Here is a 17,392-nt window from a genome sequence, read left to right on the forward strand (position 1 = left end):
AAGCCCACGTTTGTATGGACACCGCTGTTTTTAAATACATTCACGTAGTAATCAGGACAATTTAAAATGGTTCCCACCACTCATCCTGAGCTTACGTGACCAAAATGTAACATGTCGTCACTATCTTTGAAAAAAACTTGTATCTTCTTCTGTCAACGAAAAGAAAAATGTAACAAGTATGTATGCAATGCATATAGACTTACTGAGTTCTAACTTTGAGGAGCAGTGTGAGATACGAGATTTTTTCAAAGTAGTGACGATGTGTAAACAGTCAAAATTTACATAGAACCGCCATCATCATCAGGCCTTGTACATCTTTACAGATGATTTAAGCAGCGTCTCAGATCTAGGGATAGAACCGCCACTGTTAAAAATAACAGTGTATTGGAATATAACGTGGTCTTCTATGACACGGTCAGGGTAATCTAGCCAAAGAGTAGGAACAAGATAAATAGTAAATTGTCTAACAAGCTGGCACTGAAGCTTTAGTAGTTTCATGTGTTCTGCCTACCCCTTTATGGGATACAGGCGTGATTGTATGTATGTTGTATGTATATGTATGTCTAACAAGGGGTCAAAATTATACATATATTTACGGCGAGGGCGTATATTAAATCCTGAGCGTAGTGAGGGACGCAAGTATTAGAAATAATTTTGCTACCATGTGACACAAACTGCAAAAACAAATAACAAATGTACAAAAATGAGGCCTTTATCAAAAATAGGATTACTTTGCTCCCTCATAGCAGGGAGGAAAAGTGTCACTTTGCCACCTCCTAGCAGGGAAGAAGGTCCAATAGGTCGCGGCTCTTTTATGCGATAGACGCAGCGATTGACGCCTGCGATCGCAAAATGCACGAATATTACTGACAATGCGCACCGTTATGTCATTTCATCTAACATTCCATTGATCGCATGCGTTTAAGGGTGCGCGCCCACGGGCGACAAAGTTGCTCGGCGACTTTCGTATTTGTATGAAAAGTTGCGTCGCTTCGTGTGCGCACCTTCATACTAGCCCATGGTTGCGACAAAGAAGTTGCTTCGAAAAGTTGCCCGTTTGCGCACCCTCTAACGCTGCGACAATCGCATACGACCGTGCGCTTGGATTCAAATGCGCCCGCGCACCAAGGACGCGATCTCGTATGCCGTGTACGTAGTTCCGGGATCGTCGGTTCTACTAACAGGTAACTATGAGGCGTTCCATGTTTGAAGGGTTCTTATACTTCAAGCAGATATTAACTCATTTATCATACAGTTGATGTGTGCGTGCATGATGACACGACTCGCTGGATGGGTTCGAACCCCGGCTTGTACCAATGAGTTGAATGGAACTTATGTGCTTATGTGTGTAGCCTGTGTGGTGACGGTTTATGAATTTCACCACCCCCTTTCTTCCCGTGGGTGTCGTAGAAGGTGACTATGGGATATGGGTTAAATTGTGGCGTAGGCGAGGCTATTGGATGAAAGTGATGGACTAAATACTGGGCTATGGATAAAAAACGGGACGCCTGCCTAATAAAACGGTATTCAATTTTATTTCCGCCAGACGGTGACTCGTCCCCACAAGATGGGCCCCCACAAAAAGCGACATCCAAGTTGGCTCAAGGGCAACACCGGTGTGAGAACTCAAGGGTATCGAGAGGTGTACACTGCTTTCTGCCCAGTGGCTGTCAAGCCACTGTACCAACTCGCGTCTTATGCAAATTTTCACTTCCACCCCTGGAGCATATTATGGCCCTAACGACTCCACTCTGGACGGCCAGCCAAGGCATGGCTTATGTTATTATTATGAGTGTAATAAAATGAAATGATGCTGATGAGTGCTTGTAAATATTATGTTTATGCAATTTAAAAACTAGTTTATGAAAGGAAAGCTGTCGTTACCGAAATTGAATGAACTTTGTTTATTAGACTTTGCGTCATACGTTTATAGAATTTGAATGAGAGAAGATAAAATGAGTTACGGAAACGTACTGAGCTCACTTACTCAATAGAGATAAATGGTATACTCTTGGGTCGACGCGTTCGTTTTTCGTCACGTTCCTAAATTTGTCCCATTCTGCTTTCGTCAGCCATTCTTTATTCGTCACGATCGTTGTCTTTCTCAACTACAGTCGTTTTCGTTGTTCATCTTTATCTTCATTCGTCTCGTTCTGCACTCGTCATAATCTTCTTTTGGCATGTTCGCTGTTAAATCTATGTTTTTCTTGTTTTTTCGTAGTTTTAGGTCGGTACCAACTTAGAATATGACCAAATACGAAATGACGAAAAACGATTGAGTCGAAATAAGAAAATGGCCAACAACTCATTATGGTCAACGACGATAATGACCGCAGACTAAGTTGACGAATGAAGAATGGCTGACGAAAGCAGAATCGGACAAATTTAGAAACGTGACGAAAAACGAACGAGACGACCCAAGAGTATACCAGATAAATTACTTTTTTGTCCTAATTTAAATGTTAACTATTTATGTTTAATGAACCAACAATGAGCTTTACATAACTTTGTCGTTTGATATTTGCCTGTCGCATTTCGGTGAAAGAAAAACATCGTGAGCAGACCGGGTTAATCTCGATAAGACCTAGTTACCCTTCGAGTTGGAAGGTCAGATGGCAGTCCCTTTTGTAAAACTAGTGCTTATGCCAATTCTTGGGATTAGTTGTCAGAACGGACCCCAGGCTCCCATGAGTATCCCGTATGCCGGGATAACGCAAGGCGGATGATGATGAATGACCTTAAAATAACTTGCAATGTTTTATAAAAAAACGGACAAAAAAATCCAAGACTTTTTAGTCCTAAGTTGTCAAAATCGGCCAAGAAAATTACATCACAAAAATAACCCAGGAAATGCTTTTGTCCAAAGTTGTCACTCATGCACTAAAGTGGTAGGGTGCATGGGGGTAATTTAGAAGCACAGAAATGCTCGGGTAATTTCGAAAGGGGAATCTTGATATGATGGAAATAATGGTGATTTTTATGTGACTTTCGAAATTAGACGACTTTCGAAATCACCCCAAATTTATGCACCTTACAAGATTCTTATTTTAGATTCTAACGGCTCAGCCACGACATTGGTCTAAGCGCGACAGCGGCGAGCGGCGGCCATACATTGAAGCGAGACACAGCGATGGGACTTTTCATTCGCACGTATGGCTGCCGCTCGCCGCTGCCGCGCTTAGACCAATGTCGTGGCTGGGCCGTAAGGTCTAGTACCCTACAAAAACGGGCGTCACTCGGAACGCTAATACGATCCATACAAAACCGGTACCCGTAAAAAAGGACCCGCATAATGAGGGCCCATTCGGAATTCCTGGGGTATTTTAATGTCGACACCTGTCTGTCTGGGTAGGAAATAAGCGAAATAATAGGCGAGATGACTAAGAAAAACTAATTAGTCCGTCAGTTAGATTTTCAAAGAATTTTAGACACGTATTTTTTATTTTTTCTCGTAAACGAAAAATGACGACGGTACACTGAGAGAAATTTGCATTGTGAATTTAACAAGTTCGACTTGTTGCGGTTTATCCGTTTGAATCAGCCAAACGTATGTTTAAAACAATATGTGTCAGGTTGTTTTTATAAAATCGACTTGTTGATTCAAATATATTGCCGATTCAAATGACAAGTAGCTTGTTGTTTGAACCAAAGAGCACGTAGGCGCTATTTTAACCAAAAAACTTGTTGAACGAACATGAAAACTGGTTGTATTTTCTCTCAGTGTAACAGTACGTTGAAGTTTCGCGTGACGTCACGCCTAGGTACAATTTTTACTTAGAAGTGACGTCTTAAGCCCCCACTAGGAACTTTGATGCTCTATATCTTTGTATTTTTTCATTAATTAGAAAAAGCGAAAAATATGTGTTCAGTATTTTTGGGCGATCTAACTGACGGACTAAACAGAATGCCATTTTTTTTATGTAGTCGTCATCCCTATTAGAAGGGTTTAAACTCGAAATTGAGCCTCTTTTTGTCCACTTTTTTTTGTTATATTTTTGACAAATTTTATGTCATTTCAGAATCACTAGCTTTTTCAATCCAAATAGGTAAAAAAGTGTCTTATACGATTTTTCCTATGTGTTACCATTTTCCATATACATAGTTTGTAAGGGGTAACAAAAGAGGAAAGTAACAAAAATGTATGGAAATTTAAAAAAAAACATGCATGAACTCCAGAGATCTTAACTGCGCGTTTCCGGCCCTTTAATAGTACATTACGATACAAGTGCGTAAAAAAGGAAGATCGGAACGAGTGGCGATAAATTAAAACACGACGACCGAAGGGAGTGTTTTAAATCGACACGAGTTACGGATTTCCTTTTCGCACGTGTATCGTACGGACACGTGTTACAAATTTAATTTTCTCTTTTCGCACGTGTATCGTTCGTTTTTTAGTACAGATGACCCTCCGAAGTTTCGACCTGGCATATAATGAACCACTTCTCGCACTAGTGCGTAACAAAAACACCATCTGTACAGTTGAGTTCATGAATATGTGTACATTTTTTTACCTTATCGCATAGAGTTGGTGAAGAAATGTAGGTACAGTCAACCAATTGGAACCCTAGACCACTGTAGAACTATGTCATAGTGACGTTATAAACCAGATTGTAAGAAATCTCTTACTGCTTGTCATTCTGACATGGTTGCAGAGTGGCCTAGGGTTCCAATTAGTTGACTGTACACATATTTACGAACTCGACTGTACTGAAATAGTACATTACTACAGAGGCCGGGACAAAGGGGGTAACCCCATTTCCCACCGAGGTATGTATAGTGCTTTTCTCAAACATGGTATGAAATAAATAAAGTCTACTGAAAATAGTAACTTTGGATGGCTGTATCTCCTAAACGGTGCGTCGTAGCGCAAAAATAATCGAATTGTCGTTCCCCTTTGATGCCCCGTAATCGCCGTATACGCTTATAAAAAAACAAAAAGTTAAAAAAAAATTCAAAAAAAAACGAAAAAAATTTTTTTTGTATGAAAACGCACCCAAAATCAAATATTGTCTAGGGCCCGTACCAGTTGCAGTCAGCACGTCTATAAAGCCCCTTATAGTTTTTTTTTTAATTGGCTAAATACCTGGATGTTATTTCACAATTATCTGTGTTTGGAAATTAAAAAAGAGGACTTTGCCGGCCTTGGCCTGCAAGGTTTGTATGAAATTCCATTATCTATCAATCGTCCTAGCCGCACCTGCAACGTCATACTTCGCTGCCAATTATAAGGCACATAACATCAATATTTCATACCATGTTTGAGAAAAAACATATTCATGCTTCTGTGTTATGAGTTTTTTTTTTTTATCTTAACATTGTTAACCCTCCAAACGGTCAAGTATATGTCCCGGAAGTTCTTACGCATCGTGTTCTCGGTTTCCGTTCAGTAAAAGGCGTCAAGGCCTTTGTTTTTGTTTCGTCCAATTATGCAATTAGATAAGCCGTTTGCACCTTGAATTTATATTTGGCTAGTACGCAAACGTCGGAGAATCGGTACTATCACATCACCACAGTATAATAAAGAGTACTATCGTACAGTATGGCCACTCCCGCTCCCCGCTGAAAGTGCCACCCACCCGCTCAGTTACCATCTGTCACCGCCACTAGTCGACCAGTCATATCTCACTCATACAAGCATGGTACGCGTTCACCTACACGAGCTTAGACTGTGCTAGGAACGCGCCTCTTTCATATATTTGATCGCCAGTGTCCGAGGTGTGCTATGACTATAGGAATTTGCTATTATCATTTTCGGTCACTATCACCAAACACATAAATTTACTATGTATAGACAGATAAATTCTAAGAAAACGTACCTTTGAACTAGTGAACCATCTAGAGAAAAGGACGGTCGCCTAGTTGACGCTGCACCTTTGGTTGGTTCTCGGCTAAAAGGCGTTAGTATTAATATTTGAAAATCTGTACTTATATTGCATGTATAACGCGAACGAGGAGTGTTCCGAGGAATTGTTTTCGGATTAATCCCTGCCGCTTCTTTCCGCCATCGCCCTACGCGACAACATTTCCATTTCCATTATTTAGATGGCTGGCAGTCCTCAACTGTGCATTTCTCCAGAAACTTCCTGCCCCGCACAGCTAAACTGTGGAATGAATTGTCGCCTGCAGTATCTCCGGACCGATACGACTTTCAAACCTTCAAGAAAAGAGCGGTATCTTAAAGGCCGGCAACGCACCTCCAACCCTTCTGGTGTTTCGGGTGTCCATGGGCGGCAGTGATCGCTTATTATCAGGCTACCTGTCTGCTCGTTTGCCTCGTATCCCATCCATAAAATAAATATCAAGTTAAGAATCTGGGCCAAATTGTCAAAACTGAGATTCAAAATTTTTAATAGCTACTTAGTTTACTATTTTCCGAAAAGCTAGTAATAAAATAACATAACTGAGTTCCTGACTACTACATTACGCCTACTGACAAGCATTCATTCATTTCATTCATTTATTTATTGATAATAGTACATTACTACAGAGGCCGGGACAAAGGGGGTTGCCGGCCGAAGACATATAGACGGAAGACGAATAGGTCTGAGGCGGGCAACCCCATTTCCCGCCGAGGTATGTATAGTGCTTTTCTCAAACATGGTATGAAATAAATAAAGTTTACTGAAAATAGTAACTTTGGATGGCTGTATCTCCTAAACGGTGCGTCGTAGCGCAAAAATAATCGAATTTTCGTTCCCCTTTGATGCCCCGTATACGCTTATAAAAAAACAAAAAGTAAAAAAAAAAATAAAAAAAAAAACGAAAAAATTTTTTTTTGTATGAAAACGCACCCAAAATCAAATATTGTCTAGGGCCCGTACCAGTTGCAGTCGGCACGTCTATAAAGCCCCTTATAGTTTTTTTTAAATTGGCTAAATACCTGGATGTTGTGTCACAATTATCTGTGTTTGGAAATTAAAAAAGAAGACTTTGCCGGCCTTGGCCTGCAAGGTTTGTATGAAATTCCATTATCTATCAATCGTCCTAGCCGCACCTGCAACGTCATACTTCGCTGCCAATATAAGGCACATAACATCAATATTTCATACCATGTTTGAGAAAAATAATATATTTTACATGTCGATGTTCTTTTGTTTAATAAAAGTTCAGTTTACATGTCGATGTTCAAGCATTTAGTAAAAGAAAGAAAATATAATCTGCACAGAAATTCAATGTAACTTTTGCATAAAACACTTTTATTTCTTAAACAAAATCGCCATTGAGCTCCCGTCTACCTTCCATATTCGATCAAGTTCACAAACATCTTTACAGACCAACATTCCAAAAAGATATATACACATATCTATCAATGGCCGTGTATACATATATTTGGCATGTTGGGTTGTATAGATGTATGTGATTTCGACTGCAAGGTCCGGCCGTCTCATTATTAAGATGACTCACCGGTTGTTATGTAAGAATGTAGAGCCAGTTTTGGGCCCTTGCGGTTTTTAGGGGTCCCTAAACTATAACGTACCGTCCTACTTGTTAATTTTAGGTACATGATATTCGCATGTGCAATAAATTTTAGTAGAATCAAAAAGGATCGAGAAAGAAAGAAAGAAAATTTTAAATATTATCGCCGTGAATCTAGCCGAGAATCTCCGTAATTTTTTTTTTACGGTTTCGAGGTAAGTACAATATACAAATACAAATAATTTATTAATAAAAACATAATTGTACAGTGATTGCTCTTAAAGGCTAAGAATTGTTATACATATAAGAGATGTTTTATACAAATGCCTGAGCTAGGATAGTTCCTGTGTTTCAGGCAGAGGAAGGACTAAATTAGTGATTATACGGTACGTACGTTATTTCTTAGACTTTATGTGTCTATACTGAGTTATACAGGCATATGTCTTTGGTAGACATACATACACACATACAATCACGCCTGTATCCCATAAAGGGGTAGGCAGAGCATATGAACTACTCAAGTTTCAGTGCCACTCTTGGCAAAAAGGGGTTGAAAGAAAACGAAAATTGTGACATTGCAGTGACAGGTTGCCAGCCTCTCGCCTACGCCACAATTCAACCCGTATCCCAAAGTCGACTTCTACGACACCACGACACGACTACGACCACGAGAAATAACAGATAATATCCAAAAATTAACGAAATTTATACGGAACCCGGCAAATATTTTAGAGGTCCAAAAGACCTTAATTAGGCACGTGCGCGCCGTGATGATCAGACATTCTTCACTTTTTGCTTTTATGCTTTTCTTCGTGCTTTTTTTGCGTTCCACAAATATTTGTTTTGTGTTCAGTTTATAAATGGGCTCTACTATTACTGTTGCTCATGTCAGTGTAGAGACCAGTTCGATAAAGTAATGTTTTAATAAAAAATGTATACGTGGAGGTATGAAGCTGAAATTTATATCAATTACTCAGGTCTACTGTCCCTTGAAGCTGTGAAAAAATAAAACTTCTAAGCCAACGCAATCAAAAGATACAGCCGTTTATGCCGCAAATTTTCGACACTTGCAAGGGAATCAAAACCTACAGGGTGCTTCCCGTGAACTCAGAATCTTGAAATTTGGTACGAAGCAACGTCTTATAGCATAGATAAAGGAAAAATTACGAAAACCATAAATTTTTAGTTACATCACATAATATATTTTTTTTTAATAATTGTAAACCTTGCAGGTTTGTACGGAACCCTCGGTGCGCGAGTCCGACTCGCACTTGGCCGGTTTTTTTTTCAATGTCCACCCCACTTTTTTTTGGATTTAAAAATTGTATGTGCTTTCCACTTAGAAACGCGAGCTCTTTAAATCCTAATAGGGGAAAAAAAGTGTCCCAACTCCCATTTCCACATTCCGTTACCATTTTTCTTACATTTTGTATGGCGGTAACGGAATGGAAGGTTTGAAACATGTATGAAAATCTTAGGATATATTTTTTTTCCTATCAGGATCGAAGAACATCGAATTCTGAGTATGAATCGCGAAAAAAATACCCATGTCACAAAATGAGGGGTGGACAACTTTGAAAAAAAAAAATGGCCCGTACCATAAAAAACAATTAGGTAATTTTTGTCAGGTTCCGTTTATAACTAATATATCCTCGTCCTGCCCAATGTGATTTATAAAGGACATATTCCATTTTTTGGAAATTATGAACTAATGGGCAAAAAATATCTATTTTTTTCTTATGTTTTATTTAAATCGTGGTACAAAGGGAAATCAACCCTATATTGAATAATTTGGTTTAAATTTCAATGTCTCAAGCTGTATATGGTGGCTAGGACGAGGATATGGTGGAATCATGTAGAGAATTCGGAATGTCCCCAATGGTGCTTATACCTAGCCTTTTTTATGGATAAAGGCGAACGAGCAGACAGGTCGTCTGATGGTAAGCGAACACTGGACCTATGGGCATTGTCGTACTATAACGTCAATAACCACAAAATTAAAATTTTGAAAAAACCCCCGACTGCGACATAGTAGACCGATTTTCATGAAACATGGCTAAGAACACTCCCGACTAACTCAGCTTTCAGACAAAAAAACTAAATCTAAATCGGTTCATCCGTTCGGGAGCTACGATGCCACAGACAGACACACACACAGACATACAGACAAACAGACAGACAGACAGACAGACAGACACGTCAAACTTATAACACCCCTTCGTTTTTGCGTCGGGGGTTAAAAACTCAAGCAGTGGGTGAAAAAATGGTGATGTGAACTATGTCTCCGTTATATTTACAAACTTTTGACCACATTGCTGACCATGTCTTGACATGATTATAAATCAATGACATAACATACGATAAAACCTGTTATGCAAAAAACCAATCTTGGCAAGCCCAGTATGATTAACATAACTGCAAACATACCGTAAAACACCCTATTCTCGCCTATCAAGCATAACTTCGCCTAAATTTAAAATTTTCAATTATCTAGTAAACTTGGTATTAGATGTGACATATTAAACTACCATATCTATTGCAAAATTTATTTGTGGCAATATTCCTGCAATAAACTTTTGTCTACCTACCGCCTATTCACTTTTATAGTGCCTTAAAGAGTAGTGGGTGTGATAGATATTTTCATTCTCTCGAATATTTTTGTGCCCAGCGCCACATGGTAAACAGTTTATGTAAATCATATAGAGGGTAAAACTTAAATCTAATGTCATGTGCCTCTGTTTACTCATAATTGATAGGGTAGGCAAAGTTAGGCAAAAAGTCAAAACTTTGCCTATTGACTTTAGGCTCGTTTTTTAGGTATATGTATACATACAATTGAATCGTTTTTGTATTAAGCTTAGGTATTGCCACATTATATATCATTTTGACACTAGTGTTACCATAAAAAATATTCAGTTAAAGAGGAAACTTAAAATATATGAGAAAAAGTAGGCGAAGATATGGTGTTTTACGGTACATGTTTTAATAAGCTGTGTATGTAATTTTAATGTGTTATCGATTATGGAATATTAGCTATTGCCTGCGGCTTCCTTACTAACTTCCACCCCCCATTTTAGGGAAGTGGGGGGTTGATAGTAGCCTATGTTACTTTCCATCCCTTCAATCTTTATCTATCTCCACTTAAAATGTCAAGTCAATTCGTCGCTCCGTTTTGCGGTTTGCCGTGAGAGACGGACAAACAAATAGACCCACACACTTCCCCATTTATAATATTACTATGGATTTTAATGAAACCGTGGGATTAATTTTATTTTCTCGCTCGCAATAAAAAAAATTGTCAATTATAAGTCAGAAGGGCAGTTTTACATGTCAGTTTAACAAGTAAATTTACATTTGAGGAAAATCTATAATTATTGCGGCCATAAACATTTTAGTCTTAAGACCGTTTTCACATTATCCGATCCGATATCGGATGTCGGATGTCGGAAGATGGCGCCTGTAATGTATGGGATATTAGTCCGACATCCGATATCGGATCGGATAATGTGAAAACGCACTAAATTTCGTGTTCATCTCGGTCACTATTGTCCCAGATTTGTAAGAACCTCTTTTGACACATGACAGCGTCCACAAAACGTAAACTCGCGCAACCTAATGAAATTTTAAATAAAATCCTGTAATAATATTTACAAAAATCAAGTACTTAAAAACAATATTTCGCTTACTTTGAACATAATCTAACACATGTTACATTTTTGCGGACCTTCGTTAGTGAGTATTTTACGACATTAATTTATTTATGGATTTACTTATTATGTCATTTATCATTCATTTTTATTTTTAAACCAGTGTTGTGGCAGAGTCTGTCATTTCGATTCAAATGACATTTCAGTAAGTTGGTAGAAATCGTATATTTGTTTAAGCAGTAAGCACCTCTTTGTACATAGGGCCTAATCGATTCAACCAATTCGAAATTAATCGTTAGATTTGGCAAACGATACGTCTTAGCCACATCGCAACATACTTCAAAACAAATTTGTCAAAAATGTGAACTTACAAAGCCGGGACAATAAGTTAAGTTTATATGTCTTAACTAATCATAATTTTCTTTTCAGATCCCAGAAATGCTACAGTGACAAAATGGCGTCCAGGACTAAACTAGTGATCTTAGTGCTAACCTCGTTACTAACAAGAAACCTTTGTGACAGTGACGTTTTAAAACTATCTATAGACGACAGCGACCTCTTAAGAGGTAGCGGGGAAGAGAAAGAGAATCTAGAAAAAGAGATAGATATAGAAGATAAATCGGAGTTAGAAGAGTATACTACAACAGAATATGCAACGACTGATGCGTCGTATATAGTTACTTTTAACGATTTAAGAGTAGATAGTATAGATACCACGGTGACAGAAGGTATAACGGACAATGATGTGGTCAGTATGACTGCGTCGGAGGATATTTATAATGGCAGTAACATTGTTAAGGTGAGATAGTAAATATTTTGATCTAGGCGTGATAATATTGATGGGATAGAATAGTCAATGGATAGTGCATGGAATGTGTATTGAATAGTAGCGCCTATTAGCCGAAAGTTTTGCATTTGGTCTTTATTGAAAAAGTACAAAAATAATATTATAACTACAATTTTGAGGAAGCCTGGTTTTAACTAGCATTTTCATAATTTGGGTCCCCCCAATTAGCGTAAGTCGTTAACAAAAATTAACTCGCTGTCAGTTTTGTGACGACAATTAAGCACGAAATATGTCTAAAAATTTACTTTTTTCACATTTTGAATGTAGATTATCGCTTAAAGTTTATGTAACTAACACAAAAACAATATTTATATTGAAATTTCATGCTTAATTATCGTCACAACGAGTGTACCTATTAGGGAGAAATACAAAATATACTCGGGCAATTTTTAAAAAGCGCTGGTGACTTAGCGGTAAGAGCGAGCGACTTTCGATCCGGAGGTCGCGGGTTCGAACCCCGGCTCGTACCAATGAGTTTTTCGGAACTTATCGGTGGACGCTTTTCAGTGAAGGAAAACATCGTGAGGAAACCGGACTAATTCCAATAAGGCATAGTTACCCTTCGGGTTGGAAGGTCAGATGGCAGTCGCTTTCGTAAAACAAATTTGTGTACGCCATATCTTGGGATTAGTTGTCAAAGAGGACCCCAGGCTCCAATGAGCCGTGGCGAATGCCGGGATAACTAACGCAAGGAGGGTGATGATTTCTCGGGGTATTTCAAATTTTACTTACTTACTAGCTAGGGTCCCAGCCAAGATGACAATCTAATTTAAAATGGTCAAAAAAGTGTTCCAATATTTCCATCATAAAATATTCTTCTTCCCCTTTTGACTTTTGAACTGAGTCGAAATTTCCAAGAAAGGTAACAAGTACCAAAATCTGAAAATTCTTCAGACTAAACACTTATTTTCAGGCAGAAACGACCACTTCACCCCCCACCAGAGCTACGGAGAGCATGGAGGGGATGTCCCACAGGGTAGCAGAGCTATCCAGCTCTGCAGAAGAGACTAACCAGCGGAGCCCGAAGCTGACTGAGAGCGTAAGACGTAAGTTGAGACCCTCTTATTCATAAACGATCACTAAAGTTATCAAGCCGATAAAGTTCGTTTGTCCCTTTCTATCACACCAAAAAAACGAGATTATTTTTCGTTGAAGTTATGAAATTTGTGCACATGGTTAGAATTAATTTCAAAAACCAGTTTGCTCAACTTATCGGGTTTCACCAGTAAACCCTCGCCATATCAAACATCCTAATTTTTTTTTGTTGAGAATAGGATCAAGTATAAAATAGTACATTTCGTTATAAGTGCGAGAAGAATGACATTCTCGCACGTGTGACGAACGACGTTTTTTAATACAGTTGCGAAAAAACACTACTACAACGAAATGAAACAATAAACAATCCGAACTCCCAATTTTCGCAGTGACATTGACGCATTTTTTGACAATTCAAGCTTTGAAGCTTTTAAACTTGCGTTCATATTTTCGATTTTGCTATCCATCCAACACAATTTATTTATTTCATTGTGTGCCATAAAAAACATAAACATTTACGATTTGGGACGATTGTTTAATACATACCTACATTTTAATTCAATCGACCATTTATGCCTCGAAGTATTGCAAATAACATAAAATTATTATGACAAATCGCGTAACATATTAAGGTTTTTGAACGTGCTTGCATTAAGTTGGTAACATTGGTAAGGCTCCCCACAGACAGTCTTAAAAATTCATAATCTTAAAAAAAACTTGTATGCAATCTGACAGTTCAGATCTGTCAGTGTCTTGTCAGTGTCAGTTTGAACTGTCAGATTGCATACAAGTTTTTTTTAAGATTATGAATTTTTAAGACTGTCTGTGGGGAGCCTAAGACGCCACTACTTAATGACAGACGACGCGTTTCGTTCCATTTCACGTTCTGTTTACACGACTCATTATGACCCACTATTTCAAAGTATAAACCATTTTATAAATTATGTTTAGTATGACTAAAAATAAACAATTACATAATGAAATATCAATGTTTTAAACATTAATCACTTAATAGTATGTTTATAGTTTTATTCCGTCTTAGTAAAATATACTAATATTAAAACAGCTCGGTAAGTAGTCGTAAAATGGAACGCATACTTTTTACGCACTAGTGCGTAAAATACAACTTCTCGCACGCTAAACAGCCACGGAGCGACTGTATTAAAAAGAATATTATATTCAATCAGTGTGTTCTGACTCCTGCCCACCATGACATACGGTGCCGAGACATGGACGCTCACTAAGAAGGCTGTGCATAAGATAGGTACGGGTAGCACAGTGAGCGATGGAGCGCACCATGCTCGGCATTAAGCTTCAAGATTAAGTGAGGAATGTCGAGATCCGACGCCGCACCAAGGTGCGGGACGTTGCCAGAGTGATGACAAATGGACCAAAATGTTGAGCGAATGGTGGCCGCTTTCGGATACAGTAAGAAGCGCCTGGCATCCGTTGGCTCGTTGGGTGGACGACATTCGAAAAACTGCGGGGCACTTCTGGATGAGATTAGCCCACAGGACCGGGATAAGTGGCGTACACGAAGGGAGGCCTATGCGCAGCAGTAAGCGATTAACGGCTGAAATGATGATGATGATGTGAAAGAATATCCCTCCAAATATACTAAGATTGTGACACAAAACTAGATTTTAACCATCTTTTTTCATTCCAGCTGAACCCCAGCCCCGAGACCGACCAGTCTTCGACCCCTCCCCCCCAGAAGCCATCACTCCCCGAGCTACCCTCCGAAATTGGCTGGAAGACCCTTGGCTACGGGCACCAGCAGGTCTACTAGTGCCTTTAAGGTCTTCAGCCTTGGCTAGGGCCAGTGCGGTCTGGGACGACCTTAGCGAGGGCCTGGGGTTGAGTGACGTAGTGCTGGTCGGATATCATGCTAATGGTAAGATCACAGGTTCTAACTCTTAGAAGCTACTAAGCTACAACATAAGCTACTCTTCGTAAGGCTGGAAGACCTATAGCCAAGGGCACTAGCAGGTCTACCAGTGCCTTTAAGATCTTCAGCCTTGGCTAGGGCCAGTGCGGTCTGGGATGACTTTAGCGAAGGCTTAAGCTCGGACATTGGCGATCAAATTAGGGTTTGCTCCCGGGAAATACCGGTACCGAAAGTACCGGGAATTCCCGGGATTTTTGACCAAGCAAAGAACCGGGAAATCAACTTGAAAAATCCCGGTACTTTCGGTACTTTCGGGAAATATTTTTTAGTGACATTTTTGCTACAAAATGTATTTATTTCTGTTTATATTATTTAATACATACATACATACATACAATCACGCCTGTATCCCATAAAGGGGTAGGCAGAACACATGAAACTACTAAAGCTTCAGTGCCAATATTATTTAAACAGTTAAAAAATAGGCGTAGGTACAGGAACACGCGCTTAATCACTATTTAATAGCGTTTGGCAGGCAACCTGGCAGCCGTAGCCACCGCGATACCCTAACTAGCCCCACTAGCCAGTTCAGTAGTCGAGTTTTGTATTTTTGGTGAATGTTTGTTATATTAATTTGTGTATTTATTTTTTCTCTCTCAATCTCATTTGACTCATTTCTCTGCATGTTATAAAACTGTGTTCGCGAATTTTGCGATAGACTCAAAAACTACTAAAGGGATATTTATGCGTTTTTCACCTATGTATGAATATACTGAATAGAGTGATTCTTGAGGAATGTTTAAGGTTTTCTTATTATAAATTGATTATTAAAACTTGACTGTGTATATTTGTGCTAAAAGTCGGTAAAAATCACGCTGCTTAAGAGCTTCAATCAAAAACCCTGCCCGTACTACCGACTTATAAGAAAATAATGTATGGTGGAATTGTCGCTCTGATACATAAATGTAGGTCTAGAAAAAAGGTCGGCAATGGCTTGTCTAAATTTTAATGATAACTGCTATAAACTCGCTTAACTTTGTTTACATATATTGTGATCGCTTAAAAATGTTTACATATATTGTGATAGTACGGTATTCCACAGAAATTTCCAGAAAATGGCTAATTTTCTCGAGAACGTTCCCTCTGACTAGCAAAAAAATAGTGCACCATTTCAAATGTTTTGTTTCATTTAGTTTACATTATTTGATTCAAATTACATGTTTGGGGAATTTTGTGAGGTTTTATTGCCGGTCTATAATCAATTATTATATTTCTTTAATAGTATTTGTCTTATTTCTTTTACTAAGCGATTAAACTTCTCCAAGTAATGGCAGATCGCTTAATCGGAGCAATGTATTGCAACGGTAACCATTGGTGCCTATGGTTGCCAGTAGTCGGGTTTAGGCAGAATTCTTCACGATTTTTTGTTGTTGTTGCACGGTATAATCTCACGATGAAAATGACTATGAAATAAAAAAAAGGCAGATAAAATAATACGCCGAGCTAATCCGGTGCGGTTCGGTTATGGTAATATAATAATAAAAGACGTAAAATGCAAAAAAATATGTTGTTTTATTTGAAAAAGCAAATTATTAGACCAGTCCCGAAAATACCGAAAATCCCGGGAAATCCCGGTTCCATATTGCTTCGGTACCGAAAATCCCGGTTCTTTAAAACAGTACCGGTACTGCAATCCCTAGATCAAATATATGAAAGAGGCGCGTTCCTAGTACACAGTCTGAGCTCGTGTAGGTGAACGCGTACTATGTATGAGTGAAATATAACAGGTCGACTGGTCGCGTTTTTGACAGGCGGTAACTGTAAGTTAACAGAGAGGGGGTGGGCAGTACTTTCAGCGGGGAGCGGGAGTGGCCATACCGTATGATAGTACTCTTTATTATACTGTGGCTTAAATATTAGGGCTGAGCGAGTGAGCGACGTAGTACTTGTCGGGTATCATACTAACGGAGAGGTTTAATAATCTAACCATGGAAGTTACCACATCACAACTGAGTTACCTAGCTGTAAGGATTTTAAAAATCAAATGATATAAGATCAATACGAGTAAGTGTGTCAAAGGCTACCCGCTAAAAATCCCGGCTTTTGGTCCCGGCTAGTGGCAAATTCATACGCGATAGCCCCCCCATTGATCAGTCTTACGTTACAACTCTCGTCTTCGTTGTTTTTATAGCACTAGTGTTTATGATCGTACTATGAGATAATCTATTGTTTGCAAACGAGCTATAATCGAGAAGGCACGCATGCGCGAGCACGCACATACATTTTATAGCTCAAAGGTGTCGAGCGATGAAGCAAGTCCGAGCGGTAAGCGAACATCGTAGCCCGTGGATGCGCGTAAGAAGTATTTCAGAACATTCGACAGGTCATTCTATTTATATATTTATGTTGTTTTTGTTGCACAAAGTTAAAAAATGTATATTGTATTGTACCATATGAAAATTAGATAATTCTGCAATTTTGCTATAGCCCTTTACAACCGAAGAAATCGCGGTTTGCTAACTTAATTTTGAATTTAAATGACATGTTTTAAAATTGACA

At 38.8% G+C, this 17,392-nt stretch overlaps 1 protein-coding gene across 2 annotated transcripts in view; it reads left to right on the plus strand.

Annotated features, from left to right (window-relative positions):
* LOC125239382 overlaps positions 1-17,392 on the plus strand; it is a 63,314-nt gene that overhangs the window by 5,763 nt on the left and 40,159 nt on the right. The window contains exons 2-4 of one of the 2 annotated variants that reach the window (XM_048146948.1): positions 11,493-11,862; positions 12,824-12,956; positions 14,612-14,839. In XM_048146948.1, the coding sequence (XP_048002905.1) occupies positions 11,518-11,862; positions 12,824-12,956; positions 14,612-14,839 (706 nt within the window). In that variant the 5' untranslated portion in view covers positions 11,493-11,517. The remainder of the gene's footprint in view (positions 1-11,492; positions 11,863-12,823; positions 12,957-14,611; positions 14,840-17,392) is intronic. The other variant, XM_048146949.1, reaches the window with a different exon arrangement.

This window comes from Leguminivora glycinivorella, chromosome 25, assembly GCF_023078275.1.
Source record: "Leguminivora glycinivorella isolate SPB_JAAS2020 chromosome 25, LegGlyc_1.1, whole genome shotgun sequence".
NCBI lineage: Eukaryota > Metazoa > Arthropoda > Insecta > Lepidoptera > Tortricidae > Leguminivora > Leguminivora glycinivorella.